The sequence below is a fragment of the Sus scrofa genome, chromosome 11, assembly GCF_054392235.1.
Source record: "Sus scrofa isolate SSC_HxYL_T2T_F1_AM1 chromosome 11, Sscrofa_HxYL_maternal_Yorkshire_Landrace_v2.0, whole genome shotgun sequence".
Lineage (NCBI taxonomy): Eukaryota > Metazoa > Chordata > Mammalia > Artiodactyla > Suidae > Sus > Sus scrofa.
Window position 1 is genome coordinate 53,017,416 of NC_139393.1, and position 18,151 is coordinate 53,035,566.

General features: G+C 41.4%; 1 protein-coding gene across 1 annotated transcript in view; it reads right to left on the reverse strand.

The window, feature by feature from the left end:
- The window catches only part of KLF12 (KLF transcription factor 12), a gene marked incomplete at its 5' end in the record, with an annotated part of 266,031 nt that overhangs the window by 20,074 nt on the left and 227,806 nt on the right, over positions 1 to 18,151 (reverse strand). The window contains 1 exon segment of the mRNA NM_001134347.2: positions 2,617 to 2,774. Within this exon segment, the coding sequence (NP_001127819.1) occupies positions 2,617 to 2,774 (158 nt within the window).

Below are 18,151 nucleotides of genomic sequence, written 5' to 3' on the forward strand. Positions count from 1 at the left end.
ACCCTTCCCTTCAGCCAAGAGTCAGGGAGAGCCAAGCACGCCCTTAGAGACAATTCAATGCTGTAAGAGACGAGGACTCTGCCCTCAGAAAGGTCACTCAACTTGTCTTGCAGAAGATACGGCTTTCTGTCCCGCAAAGAATTTAAGGAGCGGTAAGAAATAATATCTGATCAGGAGCCACAGTCCCACCAAAGACATAATGGTGGCTGCGGCCACCAGATGTCGTGAGGATCAAGCGAAACAAAAGATATGTTGAGTGTGCAGAAGACTGCAGAGTAGGGACTTGTTAATCGGAGAGAAATGACACCCAAGGGATCCTTCCAATCAGGAAACAAACTAGAGTCTGATATATAAGGTCCATTAGGATCCTAGGAGTCTATGATTTCATCTTATTAAGAAGCCGAGCTAATTAATGCTGCTTCTGCATTCAAAGTTTACATGGCTTTGAATCATAATGCATACATATATCACGTCTCCCCCACTTTCACGATCTAAGCTAAAAACCTATAAGATGCAATCCTATAATGCCGTGACCTTAAATCCTTTAAACCTCTTTCTCTCTTTCACTGTTCATCACTTGGATAAATGAAATAGAGGGGGTTTGTATGATAAAGGGGCTAATAAGTATTTCAGAAAGTTCAAGGAAAATAGGAATAACTCAAAATATATGAAGAGTCACTAAAGAAAGGTCATTCATTTTTTTTTTTTAAACTGAAATGCTCCCATAAAGGTCAGTAATAGAACCTGATCATACTCCTATGATTTGTGTGCATTAGCTACGGATAGGCTGAAACAGGTGTATTCAACTTTCACAGCTTTATACTCACTCTTGGCCTTAGTAAGAAAATTGATCCAAAAAAAGTGACTAAGAAATGGATGAAAACCTCTCCTAGGAAAGCCCAGGATCAATGGAGAGGGAAGAATCTGGAATTAAATAAAAAAAGGGAGAAGGACGGGGAACAGGGAGGAAAGATGGAACAGACAATGTACACACTGGGTTGAATAACCTTAGAAAGAAAGAAAAAAAAAAAAGCAGTTCCCACTGTGCCTAAGTGGGCTAAGAATCCGACATAGTGTCTATGAGGATGTGGGTTTGATCCCTGGCCTTGCTCAGTGGGTTAAGCATCTGGTGTTGCCTGTGAGCTGTGGTGTAGGTTGTAGATGCAGCTTGGATCTTGACACTGTTGTGGCTGTGGTGTAGGCCGGCAGCTGCAGGTCTGATTCAACCCCTTGCCCTGGAACTTCTGTATGGTGCAGGTGCGGCCCCAGAAGGAAAAAATAAATTAAAAAAAAAATTATTCAAGTGTTAGATGAGCAAAGGCAAACTGCACACCCTGTAACGCTTTTCTGACGTCACGCCAGCAGCCTGTGCTGTAACGTCATCACACACACACAAAGATGCTCCACCTGAGCACTCAGAGTCTCCAGAAGTCTCAGTACAGCTGCTTTCAAATCATCTGATATAATAGCATCACTAAATAAATGGCAGAGAATGCTGATTTGAATGACTTTGAGACCTCAGCCGACCACAGTGTGGTTACAGCAGATGGGAGATGGAAGCACCATTTATACGACCCCACAGGACGTGTTGCACCAGAAGCTCCCAGTTAGAGGCAAGCGATGGAGGCTGATTTCTGTGGAGGACAGTTACTGTCCCGGGCTGGCGTGATCTATGGCACACGGCTACCAGGAATGAATTTCTCTCTTCTCTCTGCTTCTCTAAGGTTCACTCATTCTAGTCACCAGGCACTATTCCTAGAAAAGGTACTGTAATGGCGGGGCGGGGGGGGGGGTGCTTCTTCCACCTCTGGTCTCTTTCCAAGCTTCCCACCGGTGGTCCCCAAAAAAATCAGAGGCCAAGGAGGCTTGGGGATGTCAGGTGAGGGACACACAGATAGAGGATGGATGGGAAGGGTACGGAGCGAAGTTAACGTTGTCAGGTTCTGTCCTGGGTGGGTGAACAGGTGGCTGGATGGGTAGGTGAATGGATGGCGACCAAGTCAGTGAGTCACTTGGGACCTCAATTTCCTTCTCAGCAAAATGTGAATACCAAAGTCCTCTCCATATACCAAAAAAAAAAAAAAAAAAAAAAAGAGAAAGAAAGAAAAATGCCAGTGAGTGTCCAATGGAATCAGGTGGAAATATTGTTTTAAACTCCCCACAGTGCTATGTACATGTCAATCTTTTTTTTTTATTATTATCTTTATTTGTTTGGTTATGTAGGAGATAAGATCAAGGGGAGAAAAATGTGATCTAAGTGGTAGTGAAAATGCTGACTTCAAGAGAAGAGAAAGCTTTGTTCGGCTTGTTTGGTGTGTTCTGTGGACATTTTCAAACCTGATAACTAGACAACGATCAGGCAGCAATGCTGATTATGAAAACGTCTAGACCACAGTGTCCATACTGCTATTATCAAAGCCCTTAAGACACAGAAGAAATAGTTTGTTTGCTAAACTTCCCCGAGACTTAAGCCTTTTTCAAATGAGAGAGGGACCTCTCCATTTAGAAAGGAACTAAACCAAGATGCATGTACGATGGGTGAGCACAGAACCTTCCAGCAAAAGTCAAGCCTCGGGCCCTTTCTGGACTCTCGCTGACCCTCCAGCAGAGCTGTACCTGTGTGCGTCCTTCGATGAGCCTTCAGGTGAGAACTCTTTGTGTAGACTTTGTTACATCCCTCAAAATCACATCTGTGGATACGCCGCTTTCTGGAGTCTGGGGATTCAGACCTTCTCTGGCGTCTTGTGCTCTCAATACTAAATGGTGAGATTGAACTGGAAAAAGAAAAAGGAGATTTAAATGGTGAGACACCCAGCTCTCTGCTCTCGTTCTGGTGGCATGAGCCCTCCTGTCTCATAATCTGTGGCTTCAGACAGATTCAAGGTCCCATGTCCAACATTTCCTCCTGTCACTTTCTGGGACACGGTTCATTTCTTAATCTTGAAGGCGGGCTGCTTGACCTATTTTGGATGAAACGCTCCTCGGGAGAGAAAGACATGCTTAAAATAACAACAGCAAAAATGAAATGAAAGCAGCGCTGAGTAGATTCCCCATCATCAAAAGAAATACTCTGACGGCGTTACAACGATCGCTCTAAGTTCTGAACTTCTGAAGACACTCACGGAGTATATTTTAGGAGGACCTGCTACAGACACATGACAGAACGAATGCATTTAATAAGTAACAAAAGGGTCTCAATTGCATGTGACAACACATAAAATCATGTAAAATCACAACGGACATTTCAAAACAAGTGAGGTCGGGCTGAAAGAAATGACATCAGTACATCAATAACATGACTCATGACAAGCTATTTCTGTTTCGTAAAAGGCACCTGACATTTAACTTTTCCAGTTGGTGGTTTTTCATGGTGAGGAATAAAGTGCATTGTATTTAAAGATTAGCTGTACCACATTGTGAAAAAAGAGTTTTAACGATGAAATTTGGCCCTGACTTGTACATTGTTTAATCTTAATGCCACGGTAGAAAAACAGGATTAGTTTGTAATGTCAGGTAACTGATTAACATGTACTTCTTCCAACCTTAATCTCTTTTGATTGAGATAAAAATGAAGATGACTCATCTTTTTTGGTTATTCATCAAGTTCTTTAAGATTACAGTCAAATATAATGAAAAAGCAGTCACCCATAGTCCTACTATAAAAAGCTTACCACTGGTAATATTTTGACGTATTTTCTTCCAATTTTTCCATGTTTTGATGCTTTTCTAAAATTTCTTTTTTTTCCATTTAAGTATAGCTGATTTACAGTGTTGTATCGATTTCTGCTGTACAGCACAGTGACCCATACTATCTTTTTCTCATACTTTTTCTTTTTCTCACACGATCTTCCATCATGTTCTATCCCAAGAGATTGGTTATAGCTCCTTGTGCTGTACAGTAGGACCTCATTGCTTATCCATTCTAAATGTAACAGGTCACGTCACCCCTTAAAAAACTTTGAACATGACATATAAAGATCTACCCCCAGCCTGTTGATTTCCAACATTATCCTGATTCCTTCTTTTCTCAGGAAAAACCTCTAATATCACTGTTTTTTTAATTCCTCCAATTCTTTTAAATTATGCTTATATATATACATACATATGTATATACACACATAATATGCATTCATGGGAACATATTTTGTGTTTTTTAAGAGATATATAAATAATATGCTATTCTCATCATTCTACATATTGTTCTACACTTGACTTTGTTCCCTCAACATTAAGGATCCGAGATCTGTGGTTTGTTTGTTTGAAGTGCTATATACCATAGTTCATTGATGCTAAGATGAATCTTTTCATATTTCAATGTCTCTAAAATCAGGATGCGAGGAGTTCCCATTGTGGCTCAGCAGAAACAAATCTGACTAGTATCCATGAGGATGTGGTTTTGAGCCCTGGCCTCGCTCAGTGGGTTAAGGATCCGGTGTTGCTGTGAGCTGTGCTGTTGGTCACTAGACATGGCTTGGATCGGGTGTTGCTGTGGCTGTGTCGTAGGCCAGTAGCTATAGCTCCAATTCGACCCTTAGCCCAGCAACTTCCATATGCCATGAATGTGGCCCTAAAAATACCCCCCCCCAAAAAAGAAATATTAAAATCAGGATGCCCCTGACATTTGATGGCTTGTCATCATTTAATTGACATATTTTTTTTTTCCTTTCTTAGTGGTACATAAAATAATGGTGTATTCTACAATAAATGGCATTTCAGCCTAGATGGGGAGTTGGTAAACGTTTTTCTGTAAAGGGTTAGATAGTGAATGTTTTATTTTGACTGAAAGTCTTATCATCAATGTTGTAACAAATCAACTCTCCAACTGGAGCATGAAAGTAACTATAGATAAATGTATAAAAAAATGAGTATGGCTATGTTCCAATAAAACTTGATTTACAGAACAAGTAGTGGGCTGCTTTTGAGCCATGGGCTGTCATACTTGACTGAGATGAAATATGGGAGTAGTCCAATGAAAATTCATCCCCAAGTTTTAAAATCCATTTCCTAAGGGAAGGACATACAGATTATATCTAATATTTCACTCCGATGAACTTTTTTAAAGTTTTCAATGTATCTTTTCACTTGTACAAATAACAGATTCAGTAGCCAAAGCCTTCTATTATTAGATAAGATCAAATATAAATAATGTTTATCTACTTGTGTCTTAAACAGTTTTATGCAAGATCTCTATTAGTTGAAGGAAAGAACATATGGAATGACTAAGCTACTTTTCCAGCCTTCTTATCCCTCAATACAGATTTGTGGTTTTCCATATAATTGACTCAGTTGCAGGGATTGGCACTTACTGTGAAAAAAAGTCAAAAAAGTGTGAGTGGGGTGCCCCACAAAAGAACATATTTAGTCACTCCGGACAAGGTATGTTCTGGTGTGAATTCTTATGAATGAATGAATAGTGTGTGTGTGATTCTTGTGAACAAGAAAGCCTGTGTGTGTGATAACGGGGCAAGAGTAATTCATTTCTTGAATATCTAGTCATGAAAATAGAGATCTTGTCACTGGGGACCTCAGAAACAGAAGCTTTCAAACTGTGATATGTTTGACATCTTTTAAATGGAGAAGACGACATGGCATTTGTTCCCTTCAAATTATAACTTAAAGTCTGGAGTTCCTGTTGTGGCACAGTGGAAATGAACCCACTAGGAACCATGAGGTGGCAGGTTTGATCCCTGGCCTCGCTCAGTGGGCTAAGGATCAGCATTGCCATGAGCTGTGGTGTAGGTCGCAGATACAGCTCGGATCTGGTGTTGCTGTGGCTCTGGTGTAGGCTGGCAGCAACAGCTCCGATTAGACCCCTAGCCTGGGAAACTCCATATGCCGTGAGTGCAGCTGTATAAAGACATAAAAAGACAAAAAGAATACATATATATAACAAAGTCTATAAAAAGAATGCTTTGTTTTGTACAATACTTTCCACACAACAATATGCAGAAGTCTAAATGTAATTAAGCATAATCATACACACATCTTGCTTTGCTTGTAGTTGATTTTAGCTATTTGTCTCGTTGTGTATTCTTTTTTTTTTTCATCTTTTTGCCATTTCTGGGGCTGCTCCCGCGGCATATGGAGGTTCCCAGGCTAGGGGTTGAATCAGAGCTGTAGCCACTGGCCTACGCCACAGCCACAGCAGCTCGGGATCCGAGCCGCATCTGCGACCTACACCACAGCTCACGGCAATGCCGGATCCTTAACCCACTGAGCAAGGCCAGGGATCGAACCTGCAACCTCGTCGTTCCTAGTCGGATTCATTAACCACTGCGCCACGACGGGAACTCCTCACTGTGTGTTCTTGTATGCAGAGAAAAGTGAAAAAGAAATCCGAAATCAAAACCAGGTAACTGCTAAGCAGGTCATTAAGGGAGTAATGAAGTAATGCTGCTTTGTAGTCCTACAGCCACTGAACTACATGGCAGACAGAGCAGGGAATGTAAGCACTACAGAATGGCATGAAGTTACTCCACTCAGATTTCTGAGGGGTTTACGTCAAAACCGAAGACATGTCAGGTAGATGGCCTTTAATGCTCTATAAAACTTCAAGCCCTGGTTTTCCTCATTTTTTGGGGGGAGGGATATTTCTGATAAGTATTTAATTATTATTATTTTTTGACTTATTGTCTTCTCAGGGCTGCGCTTGCAGCATATGGAGGTTCCCAGGCTAGGGTTCCAACTGGAGCTGTAGCTGCTGGCCTACGCCACAGCCACAGCAACACCAGATACGAGCTGCATCTGCGACCTACACCACAGCTCACAGCAATGCCGGATCCTTAACCCACTGAGCAAGGCCAAGGATTGAACCTGCCGCCTCATGGTTCCTAGTCGGGTTCGTTTCTGCTGCACCATGACAGGAATCCAATTTAATTAAAAATACCTTCTAAAAACATTCTTGTCAATGGTAAAGTTGTTTTTTTTGTGTGTTTTCTTTAAACTTTTTTTTTATAAAAATTTTTATTTTTTTCCATTATAGCTGGATTGCCAAGGGGGAGGGGGAGGGAGGGTGATGGATTGGGAATTGGGGCTTAATAGATGCAAACTATTGCCTTTGGAATGGATAAGCAATGAGATCCTGCTGTATAGCACTGGGAACTATATCTAGTTTTCCTCACTTTTTTTTTTTTTTTTGTCTTTTGTTGTTGTTGTTCCTATTTCTTGGGCTGCTCCCGCGGCATGTGGAGGTTCCCAGGCTAAGGGTTGAATCGGAGTTGTAGCCACCAGCCTACGCCAGAGCCACAGCAACGCGGGATCCGAGCCGCGTCTGCAACCTACACCACAGCTCACGGCAACGCCGGATCGTTAACCCACTGAGCAAGGGCAGGGACCGAACCCGCAACCTCATGGTTCCTAGTCGGATTCGTTAACCACTGCGCCACGACGGGAACTCCTAGTTTTCCTCACTTTAAAGTGAAATGTTTTAGGACATGATGAAGAAAAACCACCTAAAGATATCTGTGTAGTGATCATGACAATGATAATAATTTTTAAAAAATGTATATACAATGACTATCTGGACCTAGCCAAGCTAGCACTAAGATTCTTCTTTTTCTTTATTTGACTGCACCTGCCTCATGCACAAGTTCCCAAGCCAGGGATAGAACCTGTGCCACTGCAGTAACCTGAGCCACAGCAGTGACAATGCCAGATCCTTAGCCCACTGAGCCACAGGGAATTCCAAAGCTAGCTTTAAGATGACAGTCGAAGAATAAACTTTCTCCTTGGGGGGTTCCCGTCATGGCGCAGTGGTTAACGAATCCGACTAGGAACGACGAGGTTGCGGGTTCGATCCCTGCCCTTGCTCAGTGGGTTAAGGATCCGGCGTTGCCGTGAGCTGTGGTGTAGGTTGCAGACGCGGCTCAGATCCTGCGTTGCTGTGGCTCTGGCGTAGACCGGTGGCTACAGCTCTGACTGGACCCCTAGCCTGGGAACCTCCATATGCCGTGGGAGCGGCCCAAAGAAATAGCAAAAAAGACAAAAAAAAAAAAAATTTCTCCCTGGTCCCACCCCCCCTTTTCAAATAGCAAAGGACTGTATATATGTATATGTATAATGGATTCACTTTGTTGTACACTGTCAACTGATACAACATGATAAGTAAATTATACTCCAATAAAAGTTAAAAAATAAATAGATTTAAAAAGAAAAAAAAAGGCAGGGACATCCTGAGAAGATGCCAAAGAACCCTAGGCTAGGCTGTCCCTTACCAAATTACTCACTTGATCTCTTTGTAGAAAGGTGGGAAGGTAAGTGGGGCTGAAGTAAATAAGAATAAAATGTGCAGAAGAGCTTAAAGAAGATAGCAAGAGGAGTGGACACGCCGGCTCCACAGAGGATTGCTGCTATACAGGGGCCCAATAGCATGATCCCAAGTGGGGGGGGTCACTGTAAACTGGGTGTCTGTCCACATCAAGCCCATGGCAGGGAAATCTGACAGTCAAGGTGTTGGTGCCAAATTCGTCTGTGTCTCTGGAGCCTAGAACGCTGTGGGCACTCAAGAAATGTTTGCTAAATCAAATGAGTGAATAGATGGATGGATGAATGGGTGAGTGTATTAAGTCAGGTATTCCTAACGCTAGTTAAATATAATTAACTACTTAATCCTTAATTGGTTAATTAATCCTTACTGGGATCCTTTGGTTGCAAGTCTTCTGAAAACAGTTGCTCCATTCCTCACGCCTACTTTCACCCCCCTATGTTTCATATTTTCAATGCTGTAATATCCAAAGTGGATACTGAATATCAGGGATTCTGGGGAACCATTAAAACCACATGTACAGAAGTTCCTGCTGTGGCTTCAAGGGTTAAGAACCCAACACAGTGCCCACGAGGATGCAGATTCAATCCCTGGCCTTGTTCAGTGGGTTAAAGATCCAGTGTTGCCACAAGCTGTGGTGCAGGTCGCAGATGAGGGTCAGATCTGATGTTGCTGTGGCCGTGGTGTAGGCCGGTGGCAGCTGCAGCTCTAATGCAACCTCTAGCCTGGGAACTTCTATATGCCATGGGTGCTCTAAAAAGGAAAGAAGAAAACAACAATCCATATATACATAAGTGCCTTGGTTCTCTGCTCTAAGTTCTAGAGAAAGGTATTCTAAAAGCATGGCAATTAAAAATTCTCAGTGGGAGATGGCTGAGGTCCCTCTGACCACGTACAGATGCTGGTGAATGAAATAAAAATCTTCCCTTTGATCCTCAGTAGGCGGCCAGGTGAGCGAGAAAGGGTGGAGGAATGATTCTAGCTCTTGGCAATACTGTCCCGCCTCCTCTCACTCTGGGGCTCAGGAGCATGGCGTCTGGTAACAGAACAGCTATAATTAGATGATGGGTGTTTCTATTCCACCCTTTCTCTGCTTTCTGAGCAATGTGCTCTTTGTTTAGAAGGCACTCAGGGTCTCTTCAAAGGCACACACACACGGACTTGACCTCTGTGCTGCCAAAGTTGGCCTGGTCCTAAAGAATGGAGATGCACAAATAACGCATGAGCTTCTTCCAATAACCCTTAGTAATAAGCTGGGTGTGATGAAAAGGGTTGGGGGTAAAACAGCTGCTAGCATGTTCCCAGACACTGTGCTAAACACATCTGAACAGTTCAAAAGAATAATAACACAAGGCCCACTCCCTTCCCCAGAAGGTGAGACCATTTAGAGAAGTGAATGGACGCCTGAGGGGGCCTCTCAGGCACTGCGTTGTGATAATTAGATGTAGAGAGCAAATGAGTGAATCATGCCTTCAGTTACACAACAGCCCCATTTGGAACCGCCAGTGAAATTAGAATTAAACCCAGAGAGGCTTGAAAAGTCACATCCAGGAACAGCTCTATTTAACGAGAAGGCACCACATAGCTGCCATGAAAGAAATTAAGGTTAACTGTAATCACCAGGTAATAAAAGACCATTTGTCACGTGTGACCTAAGTCTGATGAGACGCCCTTCGCTGAAATTGGAGTTTCTATAAGTATTAAAAAAAAAAAAAAGCCAGGACATTCTTTTAAGGCTAGCAAGGGGACATACACATCCTACATCTTAAAACAAGAGCAGAAAACTGGAAGAAAGGAGATGCTTTGGCAAATGTCCGTCTCAAGAGGATGCCAAGGAGGATGGTTAAGGATAGCAGTGGTAGATGGCATTTACAGAACGCTTACCATGTGCTGCTTTCAGCTTCAAAGCAGCTCCCAGAGGTCAACAGTGTCAGACGAGGAAACTGAGACAAGGAGAGCGTAAGACCAAGGCCAAAACAAGGTGGTGGCTCCACCAGGATTTGAACCCAAGTGGTTGACTCCAGAACCCCATCTTGGTTATTATGTCCTACTGACTCAGGTATACAGGAATATAAACCCAGCATCTAATAAAGTAAGAAAAAGCAACAAACTAATCTGCATCATTTAAAATTTCCCTCTAACCCTATGGCAGAAAGTAAAAGCATGCTTAAAGACAGCCTGCTATGATAAGGCATATACTCTTCTCTTGAGAATTTTAAGGTCAGAATGGTTTTATAAATACTGCCAGTAGAGATTCTCAGTGAAACTGCTTCCCCTTAATCGACCTAAAAAAACTTTCTTAAGGTTGTTATAAAATACACATTTATTTCCAGGGAAATGTTTCAGAAGGCTGAGTTTGACAGTGGTATGCAATTAGCTCTTCCTTGACCATCAAGGCCACAGAACTAGTTTCTTCCCTGCCATTTAAAAAAAAAAAAATGATTGACGTATAGTTGATTTACAATGTTGTGTTAATTTCTACTGCACAGCAAGTGATTCAGTTACACGTGTGCACATATCCATTCCCAGATAGGAGATCACAGAATACTGAGTAGACCTATATTCCACTCGATAGGTCCCCAGTGGCCATTCACCTTTCCTGCCATTTTAGTTTATTTACAATTGCACCAAGAAGCATTGAGAGTTGGTTGTGTGATAAAGTTACCTTAAGGAAAGGGGCCATGTTTGGTTTTAAAAGTATATTTTGTACAGTCTTCCGAAGTTTATTTCCAAATTACTTTCCATGGGAGCTTAACTATCCCCTCCTGGAATTCTGAATTCGCTTCTGCCACAGAAGAGACGGAAATAAGAACTACTTCCTTGTTGGTAAATCAAACACCATGTTGGGAATGAAATACCAAGGCTATGAGCCAAAAAAAGGGTTGATGAGAATTTCAGTTAACCAGGAGTTACCTACATCTTAGTGACTGAGATTCTCTTCACATGGACAAGCCAGACATTTGCGGTTTTTTACAGGCCTTCTCTTAGCCAGCAGATGGCTCTCAGAAGCAGGAATCTTTATATTTATCTTCCATAATATAACAGACTCTATTGAGCCTCTATCAAACCATGCCAATGTCTTTTCTATTATATTAATTGTGGGAAAAGGTGTTATTTAGATAATTCACTATCTAGTCCCCAAAAGCTACATTCTAAGGTGGCATAGATTCACTGGTACGAAGTTCCTCTTTCATTCCTGCCCATGGTTTCCTACAGAAAACCACTTTTGAGGAGATTTGAAACTGTAAGATTAGTAGGGACCAATTTTTGCAGAAGCTGGGACTAAACTATTATACCACTTCATATTCAAATTTGGATTCAATACAAATAAATCCATTTTCATGAAATGTAAAAATCGAGTCCTACATTTCCTGAAATATATCAAAAAGCTCAAGCTTAGCATATATTCAACTAGAATTTGACCCTTTTTTCATATGAACAGACTATGTCCAAAAGGTATCTCTAAATATTGTTTTAGTTGAATAAATGAAATCTCATACTAATTAAAAGACGAGTTTTCCCAAGAACTTTTCTTTAGGTGGACCTGTGGCTAGATTCATAGTCTATCATGATTTTTTAAAAAAATAATAGCTGTAGCATTCCCACTGTGGTATAGGAGGTTAAGGATCCAGCATTGCCACAGCTGTGGTATAGGTTGCAGGTGTGGCTCAGATTCAGTCCCCGGCCTGGGAACTTCCACATGCTGTGGGTGTGGCCAAAAAAAAAAAAAAAGAAAAAAAAATAGCTGCTATTGAGTATTTTTCATCATTATCTAGGACCATTAAAACACTCAAAACTGTTACAGGCTCATCTTTCTGCTGTTTTTTTGGATTCGTCCTATTTTAGCCAGTAAGATCACAATCTGTTTAAGCAAAAGGTGAAACAGAAAGAAACGAATCATTAATGGCATTTGCTGTGATTGATTACATTATCAACCTTTTATGATGAATTTACATTACAAGTTGAGCAAGGATGGTTTGCTGACAAAAAAAGGATGCATTGCAGATATACAGTATCTATCTATTCAAGAGAGTTTTGGGGGGAGGAACAGTGGGTTCACTATAAAGACTTTTCCCCATAAAATAAATTCATAACGTACGGATGGAACGAGGGCTCTGAAACACGTATAGATTTCTGAAGTACACTGGACATGGGACAGAAGACACATAACTTACTAAACCATTCAGAAAGACATTTCCACCGAATTTTTTCCAGGAGACATTGGGGTTTAAATTATGACTCAGGCCAGGAGATGTAGCTTGATGGATCCTTTAAACCTTAAGAAAAAAAAAACTTTCTAAGTCTGAACATGATTAATTCATCAGAATGTCTTTAAGGTGGGTGCTGTCGTCCCCAGGTTGGCACCTTCCTGTCACTCCCTGTTGCCTATACATACATTCCTCTTACTGGCGTGGACCTTGAACCCTTCTGATTTTGACACCCTTTAGAAGTGTGCTAAGTCAGAAACATCCGTTCTCTTTATCTCATCAAAGGTGAACTTTAAGCGCCTCAAGAATGAAGACATGGTCTTACGAATGCCTCTCTAGAAGCTGGTGTATCAATAGAGGCTGCTGGAAAGGGTGATGGGAACAGAAGAGAGGAACACAGTCCATGAGGATCTTCCCAGGTGTGGACAGTGGAGTCTCACCATTAACACTGCTCTAGCGCAGAATTTGCTAGAAAGAGGTTAGTCTGTCCACATCAGAAGGATGTTTTTCTGAGGCACATTCACAAATAAGAGAGTCGTATGGATGTATCCCAGGCAAGGACAGGATATCATAAGACTCTTCATTTTAAACACTAAAACATATATATAAAATGTTCCAAAGATACAGATCTAATGAGATATTGTTAGGCAACCATAAATAAACTTTTAAAGTGACCATCAACACAGACCTCCATCTATTTTATGCTCCTCATTAACCAGGTCTATGGTACACGAGAGACTTGTTTTATGAAAGAGCACTGAAATTATATCAGTTAACTATCTGGTACTTAAGCTTACATAAATTATTGAAACAGTTTTTAACTGCTCACACAGGGATATATATAAATAACAAGACCAAGCAGAACTTATTAGTAATGTCCCACTTGGGTTTCTGTTGGCCCAAAGGGCTATCTGGTACCACAAATAGGCATTTCTCCTCCTGGATAATGGGCGTGTATTTGAATTTTGGAGAAAAACAAACACCTTCCCATCTAACGGAGGGAATATTTCACCTGTTTTCTACTTCCCTTCCTGGAAATGCGACTTAGTCTTTGAATACGCTGCCAAATTAATGTGGGGAAAGTTAGAAGGTATATTAATGTGATTCAAATCCAGATTTGAAAGACATTTAGACGATGAGGAAACCAAGGCTCAGAAAGTTAATTAAACTAACCTATGTCAAGCCCACACAGCTAAATATGGTGGAGCTGGAACCCAATGCCCAGTTTCCTGACCCCTCGAGTTAAGATTCTGTCACTCTCCAATGAAGTTGAAGAAAGAGAGGAGGAGTTGTGTTATAATTTTTACTTAGTATGAAGGAAAATCTGCTTGGCAACACTTTTTTTTTTTTTTTTTTTTTTTTTTAGAATTTAGAATATCCTTTTTTTTTAGAACTAATCCCTACTTTACTTACTCTTTGCTTTAGCTGCTAGGAAACTCAGCCACAGTGGCCTAGAATTTGCTGTTTGTTTTTCACTTTTTCCTTTCCAGTCTGAATCTCTTTTACTTCTTTTTCTTAACTGCCCTGGCTAGAATGTTGAATGAAAGTATGAATATCTTTACCTTGTTCCTAATCTCAGAAAAAGTATTCAGTCACTCATTAAGAATGTTAGATGTGGGTCCTTCATAGCCGTTCTTTATTAGGTTGAAGAAATTCCCTTCTATTCCTAGTGTGCTGGATGTTTTCTTTTTCATCATGAAAAGATGCTGAATTTTGTCAAATGCCTTTTCTATACCTATTGAGATAATCATGTGGTCTTCTCTTTTAGACTAAAAATGTATTATATTGATTGGTTTTCATGTGTCAAATCAGGCTCATTCCTGGGTTAAATCTCACTTGGTCCTGATATATAATCTTTTGTATATGTTGCTAGATTCAGAATGCTCATATTTTGTTGAGGGCTCTTGAGTTTATATTCATAAGGAGTATTGTATAGTTTTGCCTTTATCGGGTTTTGGTATCGAGTAATGATAGTCTCATAAAAGAGGTTGGGACATACTTGGGGCTTTTTTTTTTTTTTTTTCCTTTTTAAGCCCACGCCTGAAGCATATGGAAGTTCCCAGGCCAGGGGTCAAATCAGCCACAGCAACACTGGATTTGAGCTACACCTGCGACCTACACCACAACTCATGGCAACACTAGATCCTTAATCCACTGAGCGAGGCCAGGGATCAAACCCACATCCTTATAGAGACAACATTGGGTCCTTAACCCACCGAGCCACAGTGGGAACCCCCATTTTTTCCCCTTCGGTTCCTTCTTGACCTTGGTTTCCATGACACCATGTTTATACCAAGAGCTACTCCTTACTATGTTACTCTTTGCTGACACCTACACTTTCTTTCGAAACTCAGTCTTGCACTCAGCCTGCTTCTACGGAGCTGATGTTTCTGATGTTTCTATGCTATTGGCCTAGAGCTTATCCAGAACTTCTCATATGTTACTAAAATCTTGGAGCCACATTGTCCACCCAATGCACAGCCCTGGCCCCTTCTTCCTTCACCTAAGAAGCAGGGCTAGACAAAATCTTTGCAAGTTTTGAAGCATAGGCAGGTATTACTTTCCTAACTTCACTCTTCTCCATTATTAGTAAAACACGGTTCACGGTTCTCAAGATCAGAGTATTGTTAGATATGATTGGTAGTCTCTCAATGCCTACTGTTTATAGCAAGCAACCTTACTGTGTACTCTCTCAAATATTTCAAGTGGCATAATAATGGCTTTTATATCACCATTATATAAACTTAGATCATCATAAAAACTACAAAAAGATTGGCAGAGTGGATATTATTATTGACAGTCTGATAGCTGAGAAATAGCTGAGAAAATAGAAACTTAGAATGGTTTAAGTGTCTGGGAAATGATAGCCTTAGGGCCTCAGTCGGCACTTCATCCTACATCACATCACTCCTATGGTTAAGATGGAAAATCTGTAGTATATCAAGAGGACAGCACTAAGTCTCTTTGCACCACATTTATTGATGATTAAATAGCATTTGCACTGTGGGTATTTTTTTACTTGGCTCTTTCTTGCTGAGAAAATCAGTAAGATGAGAGTTTAAATTAGTAATAGTCTGGTGTAGAGCTATTTTTCTGCTTAACACTGCTTATTCAGTCAAACAAAACAACAACTATTTTCTGTGGGTTCACCACAGGAAAACAAGCGGCATACAAAGCCCTCCTCAGAAAGTTTATAATCTGGTGAGGTGGAGGATTTGGATATTTATCCACCTCAAAGAGGTGACAAAAGACTCAAATATTGACCAATTACATGACATGGGAAAGACCTCACCCTCATTCCCAAAAGACATATGTAAATTTCGGGGGGGGGGGTCTCTAGTCTTAGGGCTATCTGGGCCTCTATCATAAAAAATCAGCACCTTCTTCCATTTTCCCATCAAGAACAACTCATCTGAGTTCACCAGCCGTTTGTGCTAGAGAGGCTGAGGGACTCCTGGAGCTTTGGCTCTGTCTTCTCAGTGTTTCTGTATTTATAAAATGCTTTCGGCTAGCCCTCTGCTGCTCACTGGTCCCATCCAACCTCCAGCAAGAGTTCATCTAACTGGCATTTTCTCTGTCTCCTCCATCTCTCCTCTGGTGTCTTCTCTCACCCCCACGTCATCTTTTATTCAAGAGAAAAACAACAAACTCCTTCCCTTGGCACATGCAGGGCAGATTTCCCCTACTGAAAGCTCTGGGGCTAAGGTCACATCCAAGTCCTTGGCCAGGAAGTGGGAGTGGGGTTCAGCTGTCAGTTTACCTCCAAGCATTCCTAAAGGCACATTCTCCACACCAAAGGAGGTTTTCCTGGAGGAACTTGGTGCCAGCTGTTAAGACAATAAAAAAGTCCCTGACTTATTATGTATGCAAATCGTAATTATAAAAGCTGCAAAAATGATATATGATAAGAAGAGGAATAATAAAGTGCTATGGGAGTGAAGAGAGAGAGTCTTATTCTGTCAGAGAAGATCAGGGCACACTTAACAGAGGACACCAAGTGGGTCTTTTATTTTTTTTAATTTTTAAATTTATTTATGTATTTTTTTGCTTTTTAGGGCCATATTCACGGCACATGGAAGTTCCCAGGCTAGGGGTGGAATCGGAACTGTAGCAATGCGGCATCCGAGCTGTGTCTGAGACCTAGACCACAGCTCACGGTAATGCTGGATCCTTGACCCACAGAGCAAGGCCAGGGATTGAACCCACACCCTCATGGACACTAGTTAGATTTGTTTCCTCTGGGCCATGACAGGAACCCCCCAAGTGGGTCTTAAAAGAATGTGTGAGTGGGAAAGAGAAAGCAGATGAGACAGGAAGAGGATGACCAGGGCCAGATCCCATGGACTTTGAGTGTTCCCTTAGAGCAAACTGTATTCTGTAGGTTCTGGAAGTTTCAGGATTGTTTGTTTGATGTTTCGGTTTCTGGAGGAAAATTTCAGCTTGGGAAAATAAGATTCATTGGTGAGGAAGTGATGAAAGTCATGGCCTTTCTCTCTCTTGACATACTTCACCTAATATGAGAGTCTCTAGTTCCATCGATGTTGCTGCAAATGGCATTATTTTGTTCTTTTTTATGGTTGAGTAGTATTCCCTTGTGTAAATGTACTACATCTTCCTAATCTATTCATCTGTTGATGGACATTTAGGTTGTTTCCATGTCTTGCTTATTGTGAATAGTGCTGCAATGAACATAGGGGTGCATTTATCTTTTTCAAGGAAAGTTTTGTCTGGATATATGCCCAAGAGGGGGACTTCTGGGTCATATGGTAGTTCTAGCTTTAGTTTTCTGAGGTACCTCCATACTGTTTTCCACAGTGGTTGTACCAATTTACATTCCCACCAACAGTGTAGGAGGATACCCTTTTCTCCACACCCTCTCCAGCACTTGTTATTTGTTGACTTGTTAATGATGGTCATTCTGACAGGTTTGAGGTGGTACTTCACTACCATATGATATAACTTACATCTGGAATCTAATGAACCTTTCCACAGAAGAGAAATTCATGGACTTGGAGAACAGACCTGTGGTTGCCAAGCGGGAGGAGAAGAGAGTGGGATGGACTGGAAATCTGGGATTAATAGATGCAAACTATTGCCTTTGGAATAGATAAGCAATGAGATCCTGCTGTATAGCACTGGGAACTATATATCTAGTCACTTGCGATGGAGCATGATAGAGGATAATGTGAGAAAAAGAATGTATATATATGTGTGACTGGGTCACTTTGCTGTATAGCAGAAATTGACAGAATGGTGTAAATCAACGATAATGGAAAAAATAAAAATCATTAAAAAAAGAGAAAGCCGGAGTTCCCGTCGTGGCGCAGTGGTTAACGAATCCGACTAGGAACCATGAGGTTGAGGGTTCGGTCCCTGCCCTTGCTCAGTGGGTTAAACGATCCGGCGTTGCCGTGAGCTGTGGTGTAGGTTGCAGACGCAGCTCGGATCCCGCGTTGCTGCGGCTCTGGCATAGGCCAGTGGCTACAGCTCTGATTCGACCCCTAGCCTGGGAACTTCCATATGCCGCGGGAGCAGCCCAAGAAATACCAAAAAAAAAAAAAAAAAAAAAAAAGAGAAAGTCATGGCCTTTATCAGTTAGAGAGTGATTTACTGCCATCATCTAAGCTGGGGATTCTACCTGAATCAAAGCAGTGTCTTTAAATCTGAATCAGAGGTGACC